This window comes from Mus musculus, chromosome 2 (assembly GCF_000001635.26).
Source record: "Mus musculus strain C57BL/6J chromosome 2, GRCm38.p6 C57BL/6J".
Classification (NCBI taxonomy): domain Eukaryota; kingdom Metazoa; phylum Chordata; class Mammalia; order Rodentia; family Muridae; genus Mus; species Mus musculus.
Genome location: NC_000068.7, coordinates 33223118 through 33242699, shown reverse-complemented (window position 1 = coordinate 33242699; position 19582 = coordinate 33223118). Strand labels below are relative to the sequence as shown.

General features: G+C 49.9%; 2 protein-coding genes across 24 annotated transcripts in view; one reads left to right on the top strand and one right to left on the bottom strand.

Moving 5' to 3' along the window:
* Ralgps1 (Ral GEF with PH domain and SH3 binding motif 1) overlaps positions 1-19582 on the top strand; it is a 238081-nt gene that overhangs the window by 128800 nt on the left and 89699 nt on the right. The window lies entirely within an intron of this gene.
* The window catches only part of Angptl2 (angiopoietin-like 2), a 31775-nt gene that overhangs the window by 5026 nt on the left and 7167 nt on the right, over positions 1-19582 (bottom strand). Inside the window, exons 2-4 of one of the 2 annotated variants that reach the window (XM_006498051.1) lie at positions 15076-15134; positions 13668-14525; positions 307-500 (exon numbers count right to left, since the gene is read on the bottom strand). In XM_006498051.1, the coding sequence (XP_006498114.1) occupies positions 307-500; positions 13668-14484 (1011 nt within the window). In that variant the 5' untranslated portion in view covers positions 14485-14525; positions 15076-15134. The remainder of the gene's footprint in view (positions 1-306; positions 501-13667; positions 14526-15075; positions 15135-19582) is intronic. The other variant, NM_011923.4, reaches the window with a different exon arrangement.

Sequence of the window (19582 nt, the reverse complement as noted above, 5' to 3'; positions counted from 1 at the left end):
GGGCACTGGGAGGCCCAGAGAATAGACCTTGTAGTTAGGGCCCACTTATTGTCAGAGTTCCCTACGCGTGGCTTTTAGGGGGCTTCCCAGGCCCTGGAACCCTGCCACCTTCCCCTTCTGGACCTCAAGAGCAGAGCCACCTTACAGAGGCCCCAGCTGGGATAAGATCCTGTCTCTTCTCTGTCCTCTCCTGTACAGCAGACAAGGAGAGGCCTGGCCTTACCACTCAGATGGCTTTGCAGAGATGGTCCTGTCCTTGCTGTGCAGTCACCTTACAGGCAATGCATACAGGCCCAGTGGTCTCACCTTATAGGTCTCCCAGTTCCTGAAGAAGTTGACAGAGCCATCCAGGCGTCTCTGGATGACAGTCCAACCTCCAGGGTCATGTCTCTGGTCACACCACACCTGCATCAGGCGGTTGGTATTCTCAGGCTTCACCAGGTAGATGGAGCTGGTGCTGTGACCATCTTCCAGGGCTTGCAGGCAGTCTCTCCATGGACCTGTAGGCAAGTATGTGTATGTTACAACTGTTTGCTGCCAGGCTACATCTAGCTATGTTCTAGACAGGTATACACTCTAACAAGAGCTAAGGAACACATATTGACGGGGCAGATGTTTATTTTGTAACCTTGAGAAGTCATCTACTATAAAAGCAAGAGCTCAGGCCAAGAATCAGGAGGCCTGGACTCCAAGCCCCATTCTGCTCTCACTTCCTCTCGTGTCCATGAGGAGGCCGTTCTTCACTGCTCCTCCACCCTGCTTTTTTTTTTTTTTTTTTGTAGGTGAGTCATTGTTTTCCTCATTCAGAAGAACTATTAGAGTACAGATCATTTGGGTGGTTATTCTTTGAGTGACTTTTAAAAAAAATTATTTATTTTATGTATGTGAGTACACTGTAGCTGTCTTCAGACACACCAGAAGAGGGCATTGGATCCCATAATAGATGGTTGTGAGCCACCACATGGTTGCTAAGAATTGAACTCAGGACCTCTGGAAGAGTAGTCAGTTTTCTTAATCTTTGAGCCATCTCTCCATCCCCTCTTTGAGTGATTTTTAAAGAAGTCATTCCCATTGGTGCACTAAGTATGTGCCTAATGATCATGGCCACACTCTTCAGTGTCTTGTGGGCTCAGTGCTATGCTTTGCCAATCCAGTCTGTGGTTCTCCTTAGCAGGTGGCACCAAAACCACTCTAGGAGCCTGTAGATGCTATGTGTCTTTCAGCCCCTGACCCTGGCTCTCTGTCCTCTAGTAATGTCCTATGTTTTGAGTTTACTTGAGTTTACTTGAGTTATCAGGTCTAGTCAAGTTGGGGTCTTCCTCAGTGATTGGAGGAAACTTTTGGAGGTTTTTAAGACCTACCTAGTAGACTGCATAGTTTAAAATAATCATTATACTTTGCTGTGTGCTTTTCAGAACGCCTTTGAGACTGAGTCGTTAAGATGAAATGTTCTAGGACATGGGACTTGCTTCCTACTTTGTGTGTTCCTTCTATAAGTATCCAGTCGATGGCTGCAGTGGTGCACGCCAGTCATCCTAGCACTTGGAAGGTGGTGGCAAGAGGATTAGGAGCTCAAGGTCAGCCTCTGTAACGAAGTGAGTTCTAGGCCAGCCTTGGTAATAAGGTCCTGTCTCAGGAAACAAAGGTAAAAACAACAATAAAGCCAGCTATTTATTGAGTTCCATTCCCTAAAGGCTGCCCTAGGCCTGGGGAACCTAGGGCAGTGTAGGTTGTCTCTGGTGGCCAGACTCTACCAGCATTCTTAGCTAATTCTGGAGATCTTCTCTTTCTCTCTCCATGGGTGGGAAGGTAGCCCTCTGTGTCGGTTCATCCAGCTTTTCCTTCGAAGGCCTAGCTTTGCAGGTTCCTGGAGGCTAGCACTTTGGTTCAGCTAGCCTATTGGTTCAGCTAAAGCTTAGATTTGGGAAACTTACTGGGCCATGCAAGCAGTGTGGAGTGCCTATTGGGAACAGAAACCGTCTGCTTCTTTGTCCATCTCTGTGCCAGTTCAGCTGGATGCTGACTGTCAGTGTGCTGCTGTCTTCATTCTCTAGGTGCTTCCTACACCCTTGCCTTTCAAAGCTCTGCACACAGGACAAGCAGGTTCCCCAAGTGCCCAACCTGTGCTGAATGTAGGCACAAAGCACGCCTGCCCTCCTTCCCTCCCTCCCTCTCTCCCTTCTCTCCTTCCCTCCCTTCTTCTCTCCCCTCTTCCCTTCCCTCCTTCCTTCCTTCTTCCCTCCTTCCTCCCTCCCTCCCTTCCTCCCTTCTTCCCTTCTTTTCTTCCTCCCTTCCCTCCTTCCTTTCTTCCTTCCTTCCCTCTTCCCTCCCTTCCCCCCCTCCCTTCTTCCCGCCCTCTCTCCCCTCCTCTATCCCCTGATGTCACTTCCTGCTTTTGCTTTCCCCCAGTTTCTGTCCTGGGGAAGGGGAGAGGAGACCTTCAGGAGGAACATTTAAAAAGGAGAAAAAGGTTTTCATTATTTTTGGCCCAAGCTCCAGGGACTGAGACAGAATGAGAGTCTGTCCCTGACAGCTGGAGCAGAGCACCGGTGGCGTGGGAGGCCTCCCAGCTTTCCACCAGGTCAGCAGGACAGGGAGGCGCTTAGTGAGAGAGAACGCTGGGATGGAAGGCAGAAGGCATGGGACATAACAGAATAATGCCCACCAAAGCCAGCAGCCAGGCCTCTTCCTGCACAGCCACGCAGCTCCTGCAGTGGCTCCATGCTGAGGCTGTTCTTGAAGGGGGTACAATATAGGTAGGGTTTGGAGGCCACTGGAAAAGTGATAGGTTGGTCTCATAGTGACCAATCTATGCTGCCTTCCACAGTTCATTGTGGAATGCCTCTGGTATTCTTGAAAATGGGCTTTACTTTTTAAAAAATTTTATTTAGATTTTTTTTAGGATAAGTATTTTAGAATGATTTGAGGTCTTTAGTACTAAAATATTTTAAGCAGTGATAATTTTAGAAAGGCCTGGGGATGGCTCAGGAGGTAAAGAGCCTGCTGTCCAGCGTGAGGCCCTAATTCAGTCCCCAGACCCATTGCACAGCCTTGTGACAGTGTGCTCCCATGATCTCAGCGCTCCTACAGCAAGATACAAGATAGAGACAGGAGAGGCCCCTCAAGCTTGGGGACCAGCTAGCCTGGCATCCACAGTGACCTGGCACCCAAGAGAGACCTGTTTCGGGCAGTGTGTTAGCATGTCATCTGACTACCACATGCATGCCATGACACTCATATACCTGTACCCACACGTGTAAATACATATAAATATTATACACAGTACAAAAACACACAGAGATACAAAACAAATATCTCTCTCTCTCTCTCTCTCTCACACACACACACACATACATATACAATAAATAATTTATTGAAAGAAGAATGCAGGCTTGTACTGGTTTTGGACATGCTTCAGAGGGTAAGCAGACTCTTGAGGCCCAGGTGAGAATGCCTCACTCTGAGAAAGGCCTGTCTGCAGAAGTAGCAGCAATAACTTGGCATTGGAATCTTCACATGGCTTTTGCCGAGGCCCCAGTCTGTCACAGGCCTTGCTTAGGTATTTACACTGCTGATTCTTCCCATGCTCCTGGTAGGTAGTTGTAACTGCCTCATTTACAGATGAGGAGGTCTGAACCCACAGACCTTAGGGGACACCCCAGAGCTACATGGCCCTTGGAGGCAGAGTGGTCTAATACCTCAAATGATCTGTTTAGGAATGTGTTCACTCTGATGCACTGTTATTTCTCCCCAGCCAGTGTGGCCTTGAGAACAGAGGCCTGGCTCTGGTCTTGGCATACTGATGACTTTATCTGTCAGGTTGTTAAACCCCTTTATTTTTGTCTTTGTTGGTAATTCGGGTTTTGTCTTGTCTTATTTTGTCCCCCCTATGTTTACTTACTCTGTCCTTTGCCTATTTTGGTGTTTTATGATGTTGAAGTTTCCTCTGTGTGTATGTGGCAAATCTGGTCATTGTGTAAGGCCTTCTAGAATTGTGGAGTAGTTTGAAATGATGTAGAAGCATTCATGTTTCTGCCATCAGCTTCGTTAAATGGCTGAGGCTCTCTCGGAAGCCTCACAGATCGCCACACTCAAACACATCCCCTTTCTTAATGTAAGTGAGAGGCAAAATGATCAGTATAAACAGCAGGTGAAAGTCAGTTCGAATTTTAGATTGCATTGAGAACATGGTACCAACACCCTGCTGAGATGAGAAGCCTTTGTGTAAGAGGGATGGGGCAGGGACCAATCTGTGGGGCATATAAATAATGCAATGGGGATCCAACACTGTACCATATAAATAACTTGGGACGAATCTGTTAGCATTACCCTTGGATAATGCCACAAAGGGCCAAGCAGAGAATTCAACTTTTGGTAAAGATTCTGGGGCTGGAGTAGTATATGGTTGGAGAAAGACTACTGATACTTTGTTGGAGGTGCTGGGGTCAAATCTTGGTGGCTTTTCTTACTCACTGTGTAACTCTAGGCAGGTCCCTGCCTCAGTTTTACTGCTGTGACATAGGGAAAGAACACTAACCATCCTGCAGATCTCAGGTCAGGGGTTAGATTAAGTCTTTCTCCCCTTAGATGCAAGCAAGCTTGATATGTTGGAAGTGCTCAGCTCCTTCCTTGAGATACACATGCTGCTTGCTCTCGAAGTTCCAAAACTATGTATATATTATAATACACACATGCATGTCCACAGTGTGTGTGTGCGTGTGTGTATCTATTCATGTGTCTATGTCTATTAATAAGTATTTTCCACTAGGCACACTTTAGATGTCAGAATCAGTGGAGGCTACAGAGCTGCACTGCAGTAGAAAATGAGAATCTTTTTTGTTGAGTATAGCTGAGTGTTCAAAGTGCAGTGGGCAAAGCATCTTCTGGCACAGAGCGAGTGCACAGTGGTGTTTGCCTTGGCTCCCCTTCTGAGAGGTAGCTCTGCCCGCAGAACCAGGCCAACACTAACTCGGCAGCACCCAGGCTCACCTCTATAAAGACCATATTTACACCGTAGTCAGAATGTTCCACATGAAGAGCAGTTCGGCTACCATGGCAAGCAGATCTGTGTGGTTCCCTCGAGAGAGACAGCAGTGCAGGAAAGGCACAGGATTGAGGCCGAGGATGGGGGAGGGACACAAGATATGCAGCAAGCCTTAGGCCTTGGTACTCTGGGATCAGCCTTGGGAATTTTGAAATTATTTGGACTGGAGTAACTCAATTAATTTGGTTCTGGTTTCTCAGCAATCAGCTAGGGTTGATTGAAGGCAGCGGTCCACTTCGTGATCTCTCCTCTGGCATTTCTGATGGAGACATCACAGGTACAAGGCACAGAGCCTCCATGAAAAACAGGGAGCACTTCATTGGTTGTCTTCCTGGTAAAGGCAAGTTGAGCCTGGCAGCCAGGCTAGACTCAAGTGTACTATTATCTTGTGTGTCCTCTCTGAGACCTGAGGATGAGCAGCCTCGGCTGGATTGGCCCAGGCCCTGTAGCTGGTCCTGATGAGGCAGGGGCAACACTACATCAGCTCACCTGAAGGGCGAGGTAAGAAGCAGGGCTTCAGTGCTGGCCAGCAGGTGTGGCTCCTCTCCTCAGCCTCTGAGCCTCAGGGCGTGGTGGCCTTAGGCTGAATAGAGGGCTTTAATCCTCCTGTCTCCCTAGACATTAAGACACCTTCCTTGTGTGAGAACCCTGTCAGTTCTCATTAATGGTCTGTGCCCGTGAAATCTGTTTGCCAACAGAAAGGACTAGATGTAAAATTGGATCTGGAATGTCCTACTCAAATTTATCCATTTAATGCCAGGGCAAATGTACTTCGTAGGTGTGACCCACCCTGGCCAGTGGCAGGCCCCTGGGTGTCCTGAACAGGCAGGCCTGAAGTCAGACCCTGTAAAAGGACATAAGGAGCAATTTTATCTGATAATTCTTGAGTCTCACTTTTCAGTAAATTTGGCAAAAGTCTTGTCTATGTCAATGGCTACCTTTTGGTGAAGCAGAGTACAAGTAGTGGCCCAACTGCAGGACTCGTTTGCAGGTTGCCAAGTGTTGGCAGTGTGTGTGTGTTGTCTCTTCCTTGCGTGGGGATGTGCACAATCTTAGTCTGTCCTCAGCACTGAGGGCCTTGGGCAGAGAGCGAGCTTGGAGGGATTCATTATGATGTTTGAAACCTAAAACAAAATCTCACTGGCTCTCAGATGGGAAAAGAAAACTACGAAATAAAAATTCATTAGCCTGTGATTAAATGTCCACAAAGTGTATCAACCATCCATCGGGTTCACTGATTGGTAACTTTCACCTCCATAAAAGATGTTATTACTTTGAAACAATTTGTAGGTTAGATTTTTCTCACTTCCCAAGAATTCCTGAGCATGCCTGATGTTGCTGAGAAATCAGAGCCAACCATAAATTAATTGGGTTACTGCTGGCCAAATAATTTCAAAAGCAGAATTATTCAACTCCTTTCAAAATTGTTACAGTAAAACTTATATTGGCTGTGTGAGGCGAGGGGGCTTGAGTGCATCTGATACAGCTCCAGCTCTCCCAAGAGCTCTTAGGGCCCATGAAGGGCTTGCCGGGCCCCAGCCTGCCTGCCTGACCTCAAAATAAATACTACTGCTCTACTAAAGTGCTCAGTGTTAGTTGTTGCAGGCCGGGAAGCATGCGCCCACTCAGGTTTCCAGCAGGCAGCTAGGCAGGAGAAATGGGAGTTTTAAATGGCTTAGGAAAGGGGTGGGGCTGGGGGTGGAGCTCTGAGGCAGAGCTCTTGCTTGTCATTCTCTGGGCCCTGGGTTCAACCACCAACACCATAGGGGAAAAAAGAGAGAGAAAGAGAACAATGTTTAGGCTAGCAGGGTCCTGGAAACCTTACTGTGTAGAGCTGAGCAGCCCTCTGTGCTCCAGGGCTGGAGTCGAGCCTCCTTCCCTGGTGTTGCTGTTGGTAGCCTCCAGGGCTGCCTGGGTGAGGTAGGCACAGATCGGATGAAGGCTAAGTGCAGACACCACAGAAGAACTGATCAGACCCAGGACTCTCAGTCCACAAATGCTTAGCAAGTGGCTGGTGCTCCTGTGGTCAGCCAGTCTATGGACACTTTGAGAGGAAGGGAGCAGCTTCATTGCTCTTCTTAAGGAACCTCTGTTGGCTTTCCCTGTTACCTTTTTATCTCTCACATGCTCACAAGGCTCTCTTTAGCCTCTGGTCTGCCATTTTACTCTGGAGCTGGACCGCAAGCCACTTGGCATGTAATTTGTGGCATTTTGGCCTTTTTCTCTGTCTGCAACAGGACATTTGCCTAGCACTGAGCCTGGTCTTTATGGTTTCCTGACAGTTGCTGACCATGGCTGAGAGCAGATTTGCAGGGCTTCAGCCCTGCAGGGCCTTGTCACCTCTAGAAAGCCTTTCCCATCTCCAGGACGTCTTCATCCTGCCTAGGCTTCTCAAAAGCCTTTGTATATATTCCTGTTGGAGTATAGCATGAGCGTCTGCTCCACATCTCAGAGAGCCTGTCACCAGGTAACCAGACATCTGCCTCCTAGGCCATTTCACCTTTTCCTCAGAGCCCCAGATTCAAAGGCAGCTTGGGCTCAGAGATCTGGCACTGGTGCTGACAGCTGACTCTGGCACCAGACTCCTCCCTTCATTGTCTTGTTACCACGCATCAGGGTTGTGTGAGGTCTGTCCCCAGCAGATGGCAGTGGGCTCTTGTGGGAGCAGGCACCTCTCAGGGCAGTGAGTCTGTGGTAAGCAGACAGGTAAAAGTCCTTCCCCAGTCCACCTGCCACCTGTGCATCTTCACATGAGCGTAGTAAGTTATAGCTCTCTCAGCTCGAGAACCTGAAAAGCAGAGGCCTCCATGGCAGATGGTCATCTGTATCCAAAGCAAACCTTAAAACAAAATCATTTCTGTGGGAATGTCTGTAGCAGACCGTGTGCAGTGGAGGCCCTGAGTGTCAGAGTAGTACCACGTGCTGGCCGTTGGTGGTCTTTTAGAAACTACCCCTAAGAAAATCACATAGGCCACTCAATCTCAACATAAAAGGAAAAGAAATTAATTACTGTCTTTGTCATTTAAAATAGTATTTGATTTTTCCTATCAATTTATTCTGTGTATACAAAATCTTAAAATATTGTATCTAAAGAGGTCAGGATGACTTAAGAAGAGAGCACGGGTGACACATGTGCTTGGGGTCAGCACTCCATCTCCTCTGAGATTCAGGTTTTGCCAAGGCACTCTGGACCCAGTCACCCCTGGGACACTGAAGTTGATGGGCAGTCAGGAAGGAACCCTCTCTGTGACCCATGAGCAGGTCTCTCAGCCCTCCTTAACAAGTGTCTGCCATTTCCTTCATCATATGCCTTGGCCGGCAAGCTTAGTGAGCGTGATGGTTTAGATACCAGCGGGACAGTACTAGCTAGCTAGTTCTGCTTTCTCTTTTCAAAAAGGAATTTGGCAGCCTGCTGTGACTGTACTGTAGAGGCAACCAAGTAAATTCACCACAGTGATTGATCCATCTGTGTAGCTACAAGTTGGCCACCGAAGCCCAGTCTCCAGGATTTTCTCGAATACTTCTGGCTTGCCAAATGCCAAACTATTGGGATTCCCATGCCCTGAGATGCCAGATGTCTAACTTCTAACAGCCACAAAGTTGATAGTTTATCTCCTGCAAATAGCCAGGGCCTTTAGCCACTGTCATCCTTGGAACGAGGCCTGAGGGGTGGAGGGATAGCTATGAGCCACACTCAAAGGCCCTTTGTGATCAATTCCACAGACCTCTGGGGGTGGGGTTGCAAGGAAGATGGCCCCGGAACCGCCTGCCTCTAGTGGCTTTTGTTTAGGAAGAAACTAACAAGGAATGTTCTTTGAAATGTCGGCCGTAATGGGTTTTGGAAATCTTAACTCATTTAAGAAAACATTTTAGGAAAAAGCAAGTATAGTACAGGGGAAAACACACACAGTCCAGAGGTGGAGACCAGGTGGCCTTCCCCTCAGTCTCCATGGCCCCAAAGGCTAAGTCAAAGTCAGAGCTAGCCAGTACCCCTCACCTGCAGCATCACTCCCCGCTCTGCCACCTTGGGACCAGTACCTTTTCTCTATAGTGATGTAAACCGAGTCGGTTTTAAGACATGCTGCTGTGCTGGGCAGCCATTGTCTGCTGTTCGTAGTTCCTGTCTCAGGGCAAGTGAGATCAAAGCACGGGGACATCTACCTAGGAAGTCCTAGTGGTCAGCTTCTCCAAGCCACGACTCTAGAGGCCTAGGATGAGAGGGTGGTTTGCACATGTGCACTGTGTTGTCCCTGAAGCAGTATGGCCCTGAGAAGGCATCATAGCACGGAGAGTAAACATGTAAGGAGAACATGACCTATGGCCCAGCTGTCTATGAAAGGCTAACATATAACCCCAGGGGTTTGTCCAAACCTACAGGAGCTAATGGCTGGGTCTGCCTGAAGCTTCCAAAGACCTGTGGCCTGGTCATCAAGTATAAATCCTGGGTTTTGAGGACTAAGGAAGAGTGGCTTGTCGTGCCTGGCATGGCAGTAGCTGCTGTGTCTGTGTGGCACTGTAAGGTCCCCACAAACCCCCACATATACACACATGAAACTGACAGAAGCCAGGCTGGTAGTGGCCAGTGCTAAGTCACATATTTCCCACACAGTGCTCAAGGTGTTCCCTGGCCTGGGGACTGTATGATTGTGCCTGAGTAACTTTAAACCCTGAGGATCCTGGGAAATACAAGTGCAGTGACCCGAGTCTGCTCTGCACCAAGAGGCCATGTGACAGGGAGGCCACTCCAGGGACCAAGGTATTTTAGTAGTTCTGTTTCATGACATTGGGGCTCCTCATTTGTCCCTGGAGAAACTCACTAATCAGAAGAGGCAATACATAGATGTATCTGAGTCTTTTGGAGTTTTTATTGTTGTAGGTGGGTTTTTTTGTTTTCTGTTTTAACTTTTTTGAGGGAGGGTTTCTCTGTGTAGCCCTGGCTGTTCTGGAACTCGCTCTATACATCAGGCTGGCCTTACAGAATCCGCCAGCCTCTGCCTCCCAAGTGCTGGGATTAAAGGCATGCACCATCCCCCCATTGGCTGCCTATTGGTTTTTAAAGACATCTGTCTAGGAAAGCCATGCTGTACTCCTGGTAGCTGGCAGCACTATGCTTCTTAGCCATCTCCACAGTGGGCCTTGTGACAGACTGGCGTGTGACGGTAGCTGCCTGGGGTGAGGTCAGAGTTCATCTGCCCTTTCCTGTGCTCCTTAGAGAATGCCCGCTGAAGCTGTCCTCTAACAGCTGCAGGACCGCATCCCTGTTAGGACCTCTAACAGCAGAGGGCCATGGGTGGGCTATTGGCTCAGGCAGCACTGTAGGCACCATCCAAACCAAATATTCCCTGTGTGACCAGCCCCGAGTGAAGTGGAACTTATGTGTGATGCCAGGGAGACGAGGCTAGGACCTACCTGGATCCTTCATCTTAGCTGTTAGCAGGTACCTCCTGGCCACGGCCAGCATGTCACTGTCTGACTATGGCTGGGAGCAAGTCATGAGGCCAGCTTCAGATAAGGGGCTGTGGCTGTCTTGGCCTTCTGGAGAAGGGCATGCTGATTCCTGAGCAGCCACAACAATGGAACAAAGGACTGATGGCTCTGAACTTACTAGAGGGAAGCCAAAGGCTGTGGCGGCCTGAGTGCAAGGTGTTTGATTGTAAAGGAGTTTCTGGCTGAGTGGCGGCAGCAAGCCAAGGCTCTTGCAGGAGAACACAGAGGGGTTTTGTCTTTCAGGACCAGACCTGCCTGAGCTGGAAGAGGGCTGATAATCACTGTCTGCCCATTGGTTGGATCAAGGCAGACCATCTTCTTTTTCATCTCAGATCAGTCCAAACCCAGGAAAGGTAGGGCCTTTCCATTGCCACCCTCCTCCCTGCTCTGCCTGCCCTTGTGAGGTAGACATGCAGAGTAAGAGAGAGACATTAGAGTACACACAGGTCATCTCATGCTTGGTGAGTGAGCATGGATACTCACGGGGACTGCCTTAGGTATAGCAGACTACAGGTGCCACAGCCTGTCCTGGGTTATAAATAGCTGTACCGGGGCCATTTGAGAGGCTAGGAGAAGGGCTATGCCCTTGGGGCTTTCTACAGACCCACTTCCATCAGGTGTCCCTCCTCCCAGGTTCACCTGCTAAACTTAGAAAGCCTTCAAGATGCAGGACAGAAGTGTCATCTCTGAGCCATTCATGCTGTCCAGCAGGGCGTGGTCATGCTACCTTAGTGATGCCACAGTCCTTCATCTGCCTTCCTGGTGGACACAAGCACACTATATACACTGTTCTATATAGTGTCCAGACAATGCTCATTGTATTCTTGGTATTTTGATATGCTGGCTTCATAAATTCTCACAGTGTTCAAGAAATTTGGGTCCTTCCAGAGAAATCTTGTCAAACCTGCTCTGTGGAATTTGAGGAATAGACATGATTGGAGGCAGGACAGATTCCAGATACCTTCACACACCCGCCACCTCCCCTCACTGGGTTCCTGGGGACCAGGGACCAGAGTTTTCACCGAGTCAGAGGAGGGCACAGGCAGTATTGGCAACCCCTGGTGACATCATTGCACATTGTGTTTTCATGACATCGTCCCGAGAAGCTGTAACTCTGTTCCTGTCTCCTCACGTGAAGGAAGTTAAGGCTCAGAAGAGTTTAAAACAAAACAGAACAAACAAACAACTGTTGCACATTTGGTTTTGATCTCCGTGTGTAGAGAACCTCAAGGATGACCTTGAACTTCGGCTCCTCCTGCCTCTGCCTCCTGAGTTCTCAGATTACAGACACACGGCATCGCACCTCAGTGCAGACACTGCCAGCTGAGCTGCACTTCAGCTGACTTAAATAACTTTCTCCAGAGCAAATAGGGAGGAGGAGGGACGGGCACGGCAGATCCAGGTGTTTATCCCCATTTTGTTCCCGCTCAGGAAATGTCCTGAGATGGCTGAGTTAGAAACCAGAGATCCCAAGTTGAAAGGAGGCCTGGGTGACTGTGACACCAGCCTTCATGTGGTGCCCAAGGGCAGTGTCACTCTGGGTATTCTGTCGGAACACAGAACGCACTCCACCCTGCCTTTGACCTCTGCTGCAAACCAGGTGTGGGTGCAGATGGCACTCTTATTAGGCACTGGACACAGAGCTGAAGACAGACTCTTCATGCCAGTCTCCTTGTTTTAAGATGCAAAGACCGTGATCAAAGGAGGCTCAGTTTACTGTGGGCCAGTGCCACACACACATTCTGCATTATTTCATAATAGAACTGTCAGCTGGGAACAGACTGAAATAAAGCCTACCCATAGACTTAGATGAGGAGCCCAGGAACAGGGTGACTTGGCTCCTGTCCAGACCTCGCCAATAGAAGGAGGAGGATTTCGATCCAGGATGGTCAACTCTGCACACCTGCTCTCCACCCACACCTAGTCCAGGTCTTTCTTCTAAGGTGCTATGGCATATGCTGTGTCATGTGCCTGGCTCCTCCTGCCCCCACTGGCCTATCCATTCTTGATCTGCCCACTGGTCACCCTCATACACACAGGTTCAACTCAGTACTGGTTTATTTTTTAAAGTGTGAAATAGGTACAAAGGATCTTTTCAGTAAAAATCTCTCCCTGTCAACAAAGACATTGGTACCCCATGCATAGTTTTAGTTAACTTTTTCAGAGATTTAGCACAGGTGGAAAACAACACTGCCTAGATAAAGGAGAAGCCCAGCTCCTGGAACTGGGCCTCTGGAGAGGACTCTTCCGGCCTGCTCCCCTACCCTGACGATTTGCCAGAGCCTTCACACACCTGCCACCTCCCCACACTGGGTTCCTGGAGGCTAGGGACCAGAGTTTCCACTAAGTCAGAGGAGGGCACAGGCAGTATTGGCAACCCCTGGTGACATCATTGCACATTGTGTTTTCATGACATCGTCCCGAGAAGCTGTAACTCTGTTCCATGTGTCTGAAGCAGGGGCCCAGCTCTACCTGAGCATCTTCAGGCTGTGAACAGGTTAGTCATCCTGTCCCTAAGGAGCTGCAGGACTAGTCAAGTGACCCTCATGAAAATCCCAGTGTAGTATCTTGGTTACACTTCCCAGGGTGTGCTCCCAAGGACCCCATTCTTCTATTACGGTGTCTTGAGAGTCTCATGACATGTGTGCTGAGAGTGTAAGGAAGCCTTATTGAAAACTAGGCAGCACCTAACTGAAGGAAACTTCCATCCAGTGCCCTAGTCCCCGAGAAGCATTAACTTTGGACTTTATAGCACTCTCCCACTAGCCTAGCGTTTATCATGTGACATTTTCAGACAGTTAGCTCTGGGCTTACACAGGCATGAGAGCCCACAGGTGAGACACCTAGCCACTAAGACAGGGCAGGTGCAAAACCTCAGAGTATCCAGGACTGTATTCTCTCCCCTCAGAGACCAGAGCTGACACCCATACCTTCTAGCTTCTGGGTTCTACCTTCTACCACCTTATTGGAGCAATGCCATCCCTTGCTCCCATCAACCCAACTCCACTGGATCCAGCAGCCACCCCAGAGGATTGCCAGAGGATTATACAACTTTCTTGAGACTCACATGCCCACATGTACCCCCAGGCTGAGGGGCTCAGAGGCGCATGGGAGCTGGACTCCCCAAAGGACTTACCTGATGGCTTATCAGTGGAAGATGGGAGACTGGTAAGGGCAGGCATGGTGGGCAAGGAGGGCGGCAGCACCTTCAGATTCTGGTCACTCTGGATCTCATTGGTGGAAATCTGGTTGATGATGCGGTTGTAGGTGGGTGGTTGGTAGACCCGAGGTGGAGCTGCTGGGGGTGGCTGGGGCATAGGCCTGGCTGCAGGTACGCGTTGGCAGTGCTCTTCGAGCTGAGCAATGACCTCTGATTGGTTGTGTGCCAGCATAGCCAGGTGCTGGAACTTGTGCTCCAGGTCCTTGTACTTGCTAGCCAGCTGCAGCATGTCAGCTGTCTGGTTCAGGATCCTGTTCTCCAGCTGGGAGAGCTCCAGCGCATTGTCTCGCTTTCGAATGATCTCATGTAGAAGTTGCATGTACAGCTGCGTGACTCTCGAGTTCATGTTGCGGCTCTCCTTGCGCAGCAGCTTCACCTCGCTCACGATGCCTCCGTCTACCTCTACCAGCTGCTGCAGCGTCTCGATCTGCCGCTTCTGCTTAAGCAGCTCATTGTTGAGCAGCTCCAGCTCCTGCTTGTGCACACGGTTCTCCAGGTGCACCTCAGGCTCCTTGGAGTTGACACAAATGGCACCTGTGACCCGCTGCTGGGGCACAATGAAAGTGTAGGTGCACTTGTCGGGGGACTCACCTGCCCGCTTGTACCTGTTGAGGTAAATGTACTCTCTCTGTGAACCATCCTCTGTGCCCTCAACGTCAGCCTCTGGGCCTGTAGCAGCTCCGACCGTGGCCAGCAGTCCAAGCCACCAGTAGGTCATACACAGTGGCCTCATGGTCCTTGCAGTGTGCTGGTTGGTCTTTATGAACTGAAAGCCTAAGAGTGGAGAGATAAGGTCAGTGACAGCCCCATCTGCCAGTGGCTTGTGCAAGGTAGGACGTTCCCCAAATACACGTTGCGGACGCTATGTCCCACTCTCCTGGAGTCAGAGAGAATGATTGTTGTTGAAATATTAATAGATAGTGGGGCCCTGCAGAGGTAGAGAGGAAAAGGGATCTGCCATACCCAGAGCCCAAGAATTGGCTCTGTAAGGGCAGATGCAGGATCTCTCAGCCTCCCATCCCTACAATGTAGCATTGAGAAGACTTCAGCTAAATGAACGAGCTGCCGGACACAGAATGGCATGTGCTCACTTAGTAGTGGACAGTATCAGAAGACTGTGTCTCTGTTTTTCCTGAGCTACAAAGCCCCAAACAGGAATAATCTGACCTTGTCTAAACCCAAATTCTTGCGACAGCAAGTATATTCAGGGCCCTGATCATCGCAGAGTGATTAAGTTAGGCATGTCTCTGGCTTGTTTCCTGGACAATATATCCCTTCCCCATATGTTCCTCGGACATAAAGGTGTGCCAGGCAGTATGCTTACTCGATGTTGGGGGTATGGCTGCTCTCACAGGGCTTCCATGTCACCAGAGTTCCCAAGAACTGTAAGAAGGAACAGTCATGTGTCGTGAAAGGTTATGACAAGGCCCTGACCCAATAGAGAGGTCAGGAGCAACTTCCCTGAGAAAGTGACCTTTGTACTGACTCTTGAGGGATGAGCTAGATAGGCCAAGAGGGACATTAGGATGCGTGGCGTCCTTCCTCCAGGCCCCTGAAGGGCACCAGCAGTCTTCCCAGTCTGGTTTTCCTATACCCCTGCCATTGTCTCTCTGGAGCTCACGGCCTCTCTCCAGCTACTCTTCTATTTGTCTTCCTCTCTCTTTGGCAGAGCCCTCCAGAGACTTGCCCACTCTCACAGTTCTCAGACCCCATCAGTCTCTGCCCTCTGCCCAGTTTGCAGGGGTCTGTGTGGGAGGTCTTCTTCCTCCCTGTCCCTCCCTCTCAGCCTGCTCTTCCCCACCCCTCACCCCTGCCCCACCCCCACTGATTTTTTTTCCCCTGTGTTAGCAAATAGCAACTGTTCTAGTCACTCAGGACACAGCCCTTGAAGTAATTCCCAGCTCCTTAGCTCTGTTCTGCCTCTAACTCCTGCCTCTAATGCACCACAGAGGTGTGGTAGCCATAGCTTAGAAGGGCTCCCCAGTGCCCCTGCTGTCCTCAGCCACTCCCCATTGTCACCTATACTCCCTGCCTTCACTGTGTGCCTCGATTATTGCAGCTGCCCCCTAACCTGCAACCCTGTCCCTGACCCCTGACAGCCAGAGATCCTTTATAAAGTCCAGTGGAGTCTGGATTCGCTCTTCAATGCAAGCCCTCCAGCAGCTTCTTAAAGCGAAAGGCTAGGACTCTTGGGGCCCTCCCTGGCCCAGCTTCTGTTCTCTCCCATATTTCATCTCTGGTCCCTTCCCTGCTTAGTCACTTCTTGCAGCCACTTGGGAAGCTGCTGTCCCTTAGGCTCCCAGGTACTAAGAACTCCATTCTTTATCCGCCTCTCCCCTGTTTCTTTGGTGCTTACTTCCTTTCTCTTTCATGTCTTTGCTCAAAGATCACCTTCTCAGTGACATGCTCTCTCCCATCTCCGAAACTAACCTAAGATTGTGACCACTACTTTCCTCAGAGTCCTTGTCACCAGGTTTGTGCTGTCCCTACCCCCAAATGTCAGCGCCTCCGGGGAGTCAGTTTTGTTCCCTGTACCATTTGTAATGTCTACTGCCTGACCCAAAATAGAGATACTTGGTCAATATGTGGTGGTGGGGGGTGGGAGATGCATGTGTGAAAAGACAGCAGCAGCTGCAGTGCAGTGGAGAGAGCTGTGGAGACAGAAGCAACAAGCCAGGAGCCCGTGTGGGACCAAGGTGATCAACCTGTGCGATTGAGGTCACGGGTCAGATTCACTGTTAACATCCATAGCATGCATGGATTGGGTGTCGCCACATGCCTGACTGGGGCTTCTTCTCTGTGTTCTTATAGTGACCTTGATGGCAGCTGCTCTGCTCCTTAACTTTTACAGTGTATGTATATGTGCATATGTGCATATGTAGGAGCACAAGCGCCAGACACACTTGCAGAGGTCAGAAGACAACTGCAGGAGTCAGTTCTCTCCTATCATGTCTGTCTCAGGCATCAAGCTCAGATCGTCAGGCTTGGTGCAAGAACTCTTACCCGCTGACCCATCTCACCAGACCTAGATATTCTTAATCCCGTATCACAGAGCAGGGGACTGGGACTCAGTCTTCAACTCTCAAGATCACAAGGCTAAAAGGATGCACAACTGGAATTCAGCCCTGTGCTGATGGCCCTTAGCAGTTGAAAGCCACCAGCAGCGTCACGTGTGCACTTAACATTCTTTTGTTTGTTTGTTTGTTTGTTTTGTTTTTTTGAGACAGGGTTTCTCTGTGTAGCCCTGGCTGTCCTGGAACTCACTCTGTAGACCAGGCTGGCCTCGAACTCAGAAATCCGCCTGCCTCTGCCTCCCAAGTGCTGGGATTAAAGGCGTGCGCCACCACGCCCGGCTATACTTAACATTCTTATCTGCTGAACGTGGCTGTGGCTCAGGAGCCCAAGGAAGCTTCTTCTGGGAATCCCTGGCTGCAGGCTGTGCCGTGGACCAGCCAATGTAACTGCAGATCGGAGCCTGTTCTCCACGGGGCTCTGCTGGGCTGTTTTCTACTGAAGTCCAGAGCCCATGTTTGGGCTAACAGTCAAAGAAGGCCTACTGGGCCAGGCAGGGAGGGTATTTAATGGAGAGCTCTGTGGAGAGGTGGGGCTTCAGTGGAAACAGGATGGTTTGACAATGTTTGCCTGGTTTCCAAAGTTTTGGTTCCTTGGGAGCTGATGGTCACGCCCCCACTGTAGAAGAGTGGGGAGAAGCGGGCTCCAGGCTAGGGTTGGCCCTCCTGCCACACCTTCTGTGGGCAGCTCACCTGCCTACTTGGTGACAAACACCTCTGTGCTGTGGCCAAGAAACTGTCAGAATGCCATGGAGGCAACTTGGCACCAAAGAGTAAACTTGATTTCTAAACATTCTTGGGCATCCACACCTGGAAGGTATGGTGTACTGTTTATGGTGGCTTCTGCCCCTTTCAACTGTGGGTCCTCACTGCTCTTGCCTTTGGACTTGAGATCCTGAAGTCTGAGCACTTCCTTTGTGGAATGAGGTGGTTCAACCCCCATTGCACATTGGGTAAAGAAACATGAGGATAGACTGTTATGATGGCCACATGATAGCAAGCCCAGCAAAGCACTACTGAGGAGCAGAGATGATGGCTGTGGGTAGGACGCCATTGCCCTCTTGGAGGAAAGGCCACTAATGGCCCACTTCATAGAGAACCTACGTCCAGTCACAAAGCTGCTCAGTTCTGACCAAGTTCTCACCCTGGGCAGCTGCCCAGTGCTGGCACACGGTGGGTGGCTGGGGACGTGGTCACTGAACCCCTTTTCCTGGAAGAACATAGATTGTCATTGGACTAAAAAGCAAACCAAACTTGACATGTGATGCTCACACACGTTCTGATCCCTCTGAGGTCAGAGTCTAGTATTTGTGTTGTATGCGACTTAAAGGTGAGGATGTGAAAGCCCAGAAAGACACAGCAGTTACCAAGTGTCCTGGCAGTATCTGGGCTTCCAGTTCCATTTGCATGGGCCTGAGCTTGGTGAGGTAATTTGGAGTCTGGTGCCTTACAGAAAGGAATGCAAGGAACTGAGTCCTCCGTGGAGGCTGACATCCTCACTCTAGTAAGTCAGCAGCAGTGTTAGTGACCAGGGAAGGGAGACGCCTGGCATGCAGGCAGACAGGGTGTGCTGTCTGTGGACATGACATGCAGCAGGTAAAGTTCAAGCTAGACCACCAAGGGACTTTACCAGGGCCGTGGTTGGTGCGTCCCTCAGCCTCCATAGCAAGCATTTGTTTTCTCTAAGGAGTCTAACCATCCTCTGCTAGTTTGGCAGTTCTGAATGGGCAGTAATGAGTCTGTTTACTTTTGCTTTCTTGATATTTATTCAGCTAATTGCATCCCAAGAGAAGTAACCCCCCAGCATTCCAGCCGTCTTAGGCTGGAGACTAGCTCAACTCTAGGCAAAGTGCCCCTCCTTGCTTTCTCCCCATGACCAACAAAGAAAAGCAAACCCAACTGTTTTCCTTGGCTTAGAAATTAAAATAAAAACACCGATCGGAATCGCTTTTCCACATTGTGTGGTGAGGAGTTTCCATTGTGCCGGGCTTCCCTCTCTCTAACTGTAAGGCTGCAGTAACCACGTGGCAGGACAGCCTTTGCACATGGGGAGGACTCCCTGGGCTTGGGTCTCACCCAGCCTCCTATGGGCTGTCTTAGTGTCCCCATTTGGCCTGTGTGATGGGGCCACACACTGCGTGTCTGCATCCCTCTGGCCATCACAGCACTGTAGCCTGGGCATTGGGCTACTTCATGGGATGAAGCATCATTTTGGTAATACAGAGCTGACTCCTGCCCAGTGGCAGAAGCTGCTGGCCTGGGATATGCTTCTGGGTTCTTATCACAAACATTGGGAATGGACGAGAAAGGTTCAGATAATACAAATAGCTGCAGCCAGTTAGTTCTGGGAAGCAAGCACTTTGTCTGTACCATGTTACTGAATGTTCCCAGCAGCCCATTGGGAAGGGCCCATGGCTTCAGGACAGCCATGTAGCCAGGTGCTGGCGGCCTACACCTGCATCCTAAGTAACAGCAGGGCAGTTACTCCGTTTGACTGCTGAAATGCTGAGGAACTTTGGTGGTGAGCTCTCACACTCACGGTCTTTGTGGGCTTATGTATTTCTAGTATTCCTGCCCTTTTCCTTAAATAGGGTCACATGTGTCTCAGGCCAGCTCTCAACTCCCTGTGAAGCTGAGGATCAGCCCTGCCTCCAGTTCCCCAGTGCTGGGTGTGAGGCTTGTATTATTACCCCCATTTATGCAGTGCTGAGGATTAATGAGAACTAGCCAAGCACTCTGCCTGCTGAGCCATGTATATCC